This window comes from Manis pentadactyla, chromosome 14, assembly GCF_030020395.1.
Source record: "Manis pentadactyla isolate mManPen7 chromosome 14, mManPen7.hap1, whole genome shotgun sequence".
In the NCBI taxonomy this organism is placed as follows: Eukaryota; Metazoa; Chordata; class Mammalia; order Pholidota; family Manidae; genus Manis; species Manis pentadactyla.
The window spans coordinates 69,656,673-69,665,617 of NC_080032.1; the positions used below are offsets into that span (position 1 = coordinate 69,656,673).

Sequence of the window (8,945 nt, forward strand, 5' to 3'; positions counted from 1 at the left end):
ATGTAAATTAGTTGAACCATTGTGGAAAGCAGTATGGAGGTTCCTCAAAAAAACTAAAAACAGAAATACCATTTGACCCAGGAATTCCACTCATAGGAATTCACCCAAAGACAACAAGTTGTCAGATTCAAAAAGACAATATGCACCCCTATATTTATTATAGCACTATTTACAATAGCCAAGATATAGAAGCGACCTAAGTGTCCATCAGCAGATGAATGGATAAAGAAGATGTGGTACATATACACAATGGAATACTATTCAGCCATAAGAAAGAAACAAATCCTACCATTTGCTACAACATGGATAGAGCTAGAGGGTATCATACTCAGTGAAATAAGTCAGGCAGAGAAAGACAAATACCAAATGATTTCCCTCATTTGTGGAGTATAACAACAAAGCAAAACTGAAAGAACAAAACAGCAGCAGACTCACAGACACCCAAGAAGGGACTGGTGGTTAGCAAAGGGGAGTGGGGGGAGGGAGGGAGAAGGGGATTGAGGGGTAATATGATTAGTACACGTGGTGTGGGGGGTCACGGAGAAGACAATGTAGCAGAGAGAACACAAGTAGTTACCCTGTGGCACCTTACTACACTGATGGACAGTGACTGCAGTGGGGTATGGGGTGGGGACTCGATGACATGGGTGAATGTAGAAAACACACAGTTTTTCATGTGAAAACTTCATAAGAGTGTGTATCAATGATACCTTAATTTAAAAAAAAAAAAAGGAAAGTGGGGACCAGATAATGTACGGATGAGAGGAAAATTGGCTAAGGTCTCCCTGACAGAGTGAATAGAGTTGGAAAGAAGGAACCTACAAGGCCCAGTAGGGTGCAGAGCCCTGTGGGACGGGATGGTGGGGGAGGGGCTGTGGTTCCGCCTGCTCCTCCTCTGTCCCCTCCCCCGCCCTCAGGAACCGTTTGTGACAAGGCCACTGCTCTGTGATGTGGGCCTGCTGTGCTGTGCCCAAGCACAGGCTCAGAGGTCAGTTGCCTGAGGGCAGCAGTGCGATTCAGATGATGGAGAGTCCTCTCCTGTGTCTGAAAAGCGTTCTAGCTACCTGGCTGAGCTCCAGCTCCACTTCCTGGGTGCCTATCACCATCGGAGGCATCCTGTGGGGACTGGGGCTCTTCCTTCAATTACTCCCCTTCTTTGCAAGTGATCCATCCTCATCACTACCATCTAAAAAACATGGAAACATCAGGAAGGTAAGGAACCCTTGGCCCAGACCCAACAGAATGTGGTTCTCTCTTTTCTCTCTTTACTTCTGCTTTTTGGAGTCAGCTGTAGAGGCTCCTGGGATGGGAAAGAAGAGATCATCTCTTCTCAGGAAAGAATACAAGATCCTCCTTCTAGGCATAAGCCAGGCCAGGCACGAGTTCTGGCAGGAGGATCTAGCCAACGACCCTAGACAGGGGCCAGGTGGCTAAAGGGCTCCAGGCCAAAATCCCAAACCCAGTGGCCGGTGGCTGAGGCCCAGATCCTAAGAATCTGATGTCTGCAGGAGGACAGGCCCCTGAGCACTGATTTACCAGCTGCCTTCCTAGGGCAGGGGTCTAGGGCGAGGCTTCGTCCAGGCTGACCCGAGGGCAGTGCTGAGCCCGCAGTGCCTCTGAGCAGGGGCTGCAGTGGGGCGTTGGCCTCGGGAGGCACAGTGCGGCCTGACGGAGCTCAGAGGGGCCTGTAGGTCTGAGCACGTGTGTGTTTCTTGAGGAGAGAAATCCACTGACGCAAGAAAGCCAGGGCGGGTCCCACACAGAAAATCCTTCTTTACATTCTTCAAGGAAGGAAAAGGGAAAATGTTCTTATCTATGTCAAAAATGAGTACAAGGACAGGACACCTCGGGGCCTGTTAGGTAAATGTAGCAAGTCCTGTGTATAGACACCGAGCCTCTGCAGCTTGTCTATGGAGGTGAGTGAGACTTGGTCCCAGCCTGTCATGTTTTTGGTCCCTCAGCATCACTTGGAGCCAAATGGAAAGAAAAAGTATAAAAAAAGAAGTGGATCTCTGAAAGGTGAGCTTCTGTCAGCCGGCCCTGCCCACCCGAGTCAGCCTGTCTCTCCCGCTGGAGGGCCCAGCTACACGACGCCCCTGAGGATGGTGTTGCCCAGCACGGACGCGGTGGGCTGGAGTGGACCAAGAGTGTCCGGATTGGGAAGGGGGGACTCCAGGTCCACGTGCGGGCATTTAACTTCCCTAAGGTGCCTCTGTGAGGTGGCCCTTGCCATGTCTCCCCCAGAGGGTGGCTGTGAGGGCCGCAGCAGGCAATGGATGTCGAAGCACTTTGCAAGTGGCAAAGCGTTCCCAGTCACGAGTCTTGCCATCGCCGTCAGGGATCCTGTGGCCTTGGACTCTGAGGCTTGGGCTCCAGGCTCTAACCTCCCCAATGTCTCCCCTAAAGGGATGTAGCCCTCAGTCTCCTATAAGACACCTAGGTCCCTGCCTTCCCCACGATGACCCCGTCTTCCGCTTTCCAGCTTGCAGGGAATTCCTTCGTGACCTGGGAGAGATTAAGGACCTGTTACTTCTTCTGAGAAGGTAAAGAATCTTCCCTTCTCCTCTGGGTCCTCCTTCCCCCCAGAGCCTTATGACGGGACTCCAGGGCTGCAGGCAGCCTGGGACTGACGTGGTGGGGGAGACATGGGGACAGGTGTGACTGCAGACCTGGGGGACAGCAGGAGCACTGTGCAGCCAGCATGGGGACCTGCAGGGTCATGGGCTTCAGGCGCTCAGCCCTGCCGGGCCTGCTCGGCCCCTCCTGGCCCTGGCTGCTCCTGGCTGCAGCTCTTGCCTCCTGTCCTCTGCAGCCGCGTGAGGAGGCTCCTTGACAACGGTGACTCTCAGATGTCATCGCAAGAGCAGCCCAGTGAGGGGTCCGAAGCAGAGCCTGCGGGAGCCCAGTGGCCGTGCGGGGAGCCTGAGGACAGCACTGCTCCTGCCGTGGGCCCTTCGGCTCCCTTGGCTCCTCCGGCCACACGCTCTCCACCTCTGGCCTCCAGCTGCTCACCAGGCCTGCTAACGTCCAAAGTTGGTGTCCATTCAGACTCGTCCCGGAGTGACTCTCAGCCACCAGAGCCTCTCCCACGTACTCCTTCCCCTTCCCCACCAAATTCCACGGATTCAGAGCCTTGCCCTCCACCTCCAATGGCTTCCTTTGTCCCACCACCAAGCTCCACTCCGACTCACACTCAGCGTGACTCAATGGCACTCTGCCTAGGCACCCTCCCATGGAGCTCGGCCCCATATGCACACTGGCTGGCTTCTCACACCCGAGTCATCTCAGGCGTTGGTCGCGCAACCTCGCCCGTGCCAGCCCCTTCCAGGTGTCAGGCAGATGGCAAAGCCTGGAGCCGCTCGACCTCCTCACGATCCAAGTCGCAGCAAGAACACCTGCCCCAACACCCACCAGAGGTCTCATTCTGGGGACACCCCACAGACAAACAGGTAGAGGCTTGTAGCCCCTCATTTGTCAACCCTGACACCCAGAAGCTGCGGGAGACACTGATCAGCAGGAGAACAGAGCAGAAGATGAGGAAGGAGAACGAAAAGGGAGATGGGTCAGACCACCGCCTGAATTCTTTGGGGACTGTGAAGTCCCTGGGTGAGAGCACAAAAGGCAAACCAGAGCAGCTGGCCAGTCATGGAAAGCCCCCAGATACTAAAGATTTGGGGGTCCATTTACAGCAGAAATGCGAACAGTTCTTCTGGGGTATCCCCTTTCTACACAGCGAGTCGCTGGAGGCTAATGCCAGGGAATCTGGTTCCCAGCACGATATTCGCTCTGTCTCTTTCAATGGACACTCTTCTGCCTTCCCATTCCGATTTCAGGCTACACGCACAGTAGGGCCACGCATTTCACCAACCCAACCCCTGCCTCAGCCTGTGGCCCCATCCCAGCCCTTGTATCAGCTTGCGGCCCCATCCCAGGTCCTGCCTCAGCTTGTAGCCCCATCCCAGCACAATCTGGAATGTCATACTGTGGAGAAGCAGCGAGAAAGTGAGCAGAAGACCTTACCTCCTATGCTTCAAAAAGCTCAAGTCTTCAGCCCAGTGAGTCCCCTCCCTGCCCCCTCACCTACGTATGAGGAAATCCAGAAGACCCTGGGAGAGACCCTACCTGATGATGGCCACGCATCCTCAGAGGCCCCTCTGACCACACAGGCGAGCAGGCCACCTGCGCAGACCTCCACGTGCATGTCTGTGGCCAGAATGTGGCACAGCGAGATGGCCGTGAGGGCCCACAGAGCCAGCCTGGAGCTGCACCCAGGTGCAGCCACGGCCAGCAGTGAGTCAGGTGGGGAGGGTGGAGGCTGGGCCGCAGGAGTCCCCCACTGCAGGATCACAGTGTTGGAGGGCAGCACTGGGTCCCCTTCTTCAAGTGCTGATGAAGACGGGGAGTCGGTGGTGGCTGAGGAGGCCTGTGCTTAGAATGTCACCTTGAAATCCAGTGTGCCGGCCAGCTCCCAAATTACTAATGTGGATCTGAGGAGATCAGGGACTCCAGGGACAAATAAAATCCCAACACTGCCAAGTGAAAAGGGTGCGATTCAGGATCCGGAAGAGCCACGGCCTGATGCACAGCACAGTGACTCTGAGCTCCGCGAGAAGGTAGCGTCTGGGAAGCAGCCTGCGGACAGCGGCCCTGCTGAGCTTCTTCAGGACTGCGACGCTCCCGCGCTCCCGCAGCACTCCCGGGCGTTTCTTGCCGCAGACGGTTCGGATTCTCAGAGCTCTCTGTGCAGCTCGCAGAGCACATCAACTGGGGACACATCAGCTGCGCATGTGTCAGGTGACATCATGTTGAGTAGATGGGCCTCACATCAGAGCAGCCAGGGGCTGCAGGGGTCCTGGAGACGGGAGGAGCCAGATCAGAGCCAGAGCAAGATGGCTGTCCCTGCTGGTGAGGAAAAGCACTGTAGGAGGTCCAGCCAAGGAGAGCAGGAGAAAAGATCAGCAGAACCGAGGGCCTCCCAGGACAATGGGATGCTAAATAAGGATAAGGAAACAGTAGAATCCTTAAGAAGCAAGTCCTGCCAGCTGGGACAGAAGGAGGAACAGGCTCCTCCAGAAAGCCACCTCACAAAAAAGACACAGCACGTTCCGCGGGGGATTTTCTGCAGTGAACTTCCCCAGCAAAAAGGCAGGCCTCCGTCAGCCACTGCCCAGAGCCAGGGACAAGACAATAGCAGATCTGCTCCAGACAGCGCGGCTGCTGAGGCTCAGGGGATCGCGACAGCCTCGTCCCCTGTGGGACGGATCCTAGGCGAGAAAATCAAACTTCAAAATGGACGTCCTCCCTCGGAGTTAAATTGGCACAAAGGGCAATTCCAGGCTCCCGCAGGAGAACATGGTGCCACAGACTTCTGGTACCACAGGCTTCTCTCCTATGAAGAGCAAGGGAGGGCGACGAGACAGAAAGCCTGCAATCTACAGGCCACCCTGAAGGGCCACAGCAGTGCTGGCAAGAGCAGGCTGGCCAGAGACAAGGACGGCAACAGGGCCTTCCCACCCCCGTGAGCTGGGGTGCCCGGTCAGGCCCAGCCAGCACGGGCCAAGGGCGGCAGGTGCCTCAGCCTGCACCCTCCACTGCCCAAGGCATCCTATGATTCAGAGAGATGTGCCATCTGTTCAGCGGGAGCGGGGTTTCATGTGTTTCCTGGGACAACTTTTCTTCAAGAAAAGATCCATATAGTGTGAAGAAAACTTGGTTTTCCTTACGTCAGCACATCCCCTTAGTGCTGATGGATTCTTCCTACCTCAACTTCCATCATTTCCCAAAATACATGCTTTTCTCTCAGGAGAGGTGGTGGCTTCTGTCTGTGCCCTGCTGGGGGAAGGGAAGGAGTCAGGGTCCGCTCTTCCCACGCAGCCACCGTGGCTTCCCGAGAGGTGGAAATGGAGGTTGAGGATGCCTGTGGTGTGGCATGCCCACCTGCACCCCTTGCCCTCGATGCACCTTAGGTTTCCATGAGAGCCTCATTACAAAACAAAAGCATCTGGACTTGAGAAGATGAGGAAAACCTGTAAGATGCCCCCCAACCCCAGGATCTGGCTCAGCCGGCCCCACTGCTTGCTCTTGGGCAGCTGTGAGGGAGACGTTTAAAGAGGCTGAAATTCCCCTCAGGCTCCAGAAAGTATCTGAAAAGTTCCCCGCAGGCGCAGGGGTGTCCGGGGCAGTGCTTGCCTGAGAGCAGAGGCGCAGGAGACCTCCCCCACCCGGAGCTCCGGGTGGGGAGTAGCTGACACCTGCCGGGCAGCCCCTTCTGTCCTGATGAAGCCGGGGTTGCGGTGGGCTCGGGTCCCTCTAGCTCAGCATCCCTTCCCTCCACCCTTCTCCCACTCAGGAGCAGCATAAAGAGGATGCAGTCCCGGCTCTGAGGGTGTGCGGGTGGGGTGCACAGAGGTCCTGAGGGATGGGCCACACCTTCCCTTCTGAGGAATCAGGGATCAAGGCTGTTGTGGCTTGTGCACAGTCACCATCTGAAGGTGGACCCTGAAAATTTGGGGGACAGGGGAGGATGGCAGCAAAATGGCACACTGCAACCCCCAATGGTGCAGGGACCGAGGAGCCCTGGAGACCCACCGCCATCACAAGCCCAGAGGGCAGGAGCAGCTCAGGGCCCATGGCTCCCGCATGGTGGCCCGCCCTGGGGTCTCCACCCACACCAGCCCCCGGAGCCCAAGAGCTGCCACAGGGACCTGTGACAGAGGGCCAGGCTCACACAGGCAGGGAAGCTTGACTTTCCCACAATATACTGAATAAACCTGCACAGGGCTGGGGTCCTTGAGACTGACTCAGGGTCTCTGACCTTTACGTCCACACGTGGCCCAAAGAAGGCTCCCAGGGAGACAATAAAGAGTAAGGGACGGGCCTGGGGTCCCACAGCAACACTCGCCTGGCTCCCAGCGCTGCCCAGCCCAGGGCTCGGAGGGGGAAGAGGCCATCACACAGGATCTGTCACACAACGGGCTGGAAGTGACCTGTCCAGAATGAGGGCGCAGTCCAGGATGGCCCACTGTGCGCTGTGCTCCAGCCTACACCCCTCCACCCTGGCCGGTCCCCACAGGAAAGCTGGAGTGATGTCAACTTTGCGCCACATGCAGCACACACGGTGGGCCAGCTACAGGGCCGCCCCTAGGGGAGAGTCCTGCTCCAGGAGCCCTGATGCAGGGACCATGGACGGCCCTGCCCCGTGCCTGTCAGGAGCCCCACCCCCATGTGGGCCGCGGTGGAGGAGTCAAATGGGTGCAGACGCTGGTGCCGCACTGTCCCCTGGAGCCGCATCCTGCCTCTGCGTGCAGCTCCCCGGCTCCTCCAGGGGCCCCGGTGAGAGCCCAGCCAGGGCCTGTGGGACTGGGATCCCGGGCAGAGAGACCCCACCTCGGGTCAGGGGAGGGGCACAGAGGGGACCCCAAGGCTCAGGACAGCTGGGTCCTCTCACAGGCCCCTAGAGGTGAGTTCTGGGAACGGGGGTATAGGGGATCGACACCCTTGCAGGTTAAGTGCCACAGATGGGGCTGAAGGAACAGCAGGAAACAGGGTAGACAAGCCCCTGTGCTCTTCTCCTGCCATGACTGCGGTAAGGTCAGCAATGGAGACCCCCACGACACCATTTCTGGCCCTCCCAGACACTCCCAGACCATCAGAGACCCTCCTTCCCAGACCCACACAGGGCGCCCCCAGCCCCTCACATGATGTCAAAGGGCCCTTCACAGTCCTACACACAGAACCTCTAAGGAATAATCACAGATCCCTGCGTGCCCTCCCAGACCCTAATAATCCCTCCCAGAACCTCACAGGCCCTCACAGAGACCCTCACAGACCCAAACAGAACCTCACAGAGACCCCCAAGGCACTCACAGGTACCCTCAGAGACCTTCACAAACCCTCAAAGACCACAGAAGACCAACACAGACCCTCGCCGTGACTGTCAGAGACCCTCATAGGGACCCTTACAGTGACACTAACTGACCCGCACAGACCCACACAGAACCTCAGAGACCCTAACTCGGACCCTCTCAGAACCTCAAGACCTTCACAGACACCAAGACAGGCCCACCCATACATTGGCCCTCACAGACCCTCACAGGGACAGTCACAGACCCACGCAGACCCTCACAGAACCAAACACACATTCACATGGACACGGAAAGACCTCTCAGACCCTCAAGGACCCACACAGACCATCAAAGACTGTCACACTCACTGAGGAAACCTCAAATACCCCCACAGTCCCTCACGGAGACCCTAACTGACACTAACAGAACCTCAGAGGGACCAGTAGAGATCGTCAGAGAGTCTAGTCTCGCGCAGCCTTCCAAGGAACCTCAAAGTCCCTCACAGAGTCCATCACACACACGCTCAGACTCTCAGCGGGATCCAAACGTACCCTCCCCGAACCTGACACACCCTCACGGGGACCCTCACACAGCCTCACAGAGATTCTGACTGAGCTCCACACACACCCAAAGAGCCTCACAGAACCTCAGGGACCCTCACGGGGACCCTCACACAGCCTCACAGAAATTCTGACTGAGCACGCATGACCACTTAACACTCTAACAAGAAGCCAAAACTCAGCATCCCTACTACTAGACTTGACTTGACCAGAAGGCATCAAATTCCATTCACATTTTCAGCTAAAAGTCTCACTGCTGGTATCCAACTAGAAAGGCCTTAGCTAACTACACTGCATTATCCTTCCAATAACAATTATTCCAGCCCCAATAATACTGAATTCCCTCAAGTAACCTACATGATTACCACAACACAAATCAACAGGGACCCTGTCACAGTGACAAGCTGAGTACCATAACTACACAAAGCAGCAGTCCCCATGGCCTCCTCACTCAAAAACCCAGAATCCGTAGTATCTAATAAATAACCCGATGCCTCAGACTGTGAAACTCAAACACGAACTTTCATTCCTCATTTTTCAA

At 56.3% G+C, this 8,945-nt stretch overlaps 1 protein-coding gene across 1 annotated transcript; it reads left to right on the plus strand.

Moving 5' to 3' along the window:
* The first annotated feature begins 1,297 nt into the window (after positions 1–1,297).
* On the plus strand, positions 1,298–6,320 carry LOC118923489 (spermatogenesis-associated protein 31E1-like). Its single transcript, XM_057491662.1, has 2 exons — positions 1,298–2,543; positions 2,813–6,320. The coding sequence occupies exons 1-2, from the start codon at positions 2,392–2,394 to the stop codon at positions 4,431–4,433; spliced, it is 1,773 nt and encodes a 590-aa protein (XP_057347645.1). The 5' UTR covers positions 1,298–2,391; the 3' UTR covers positions 4,434–6,320.
* Positions 6,321–8,945: the final 2,625 nt, after the last annotated feature.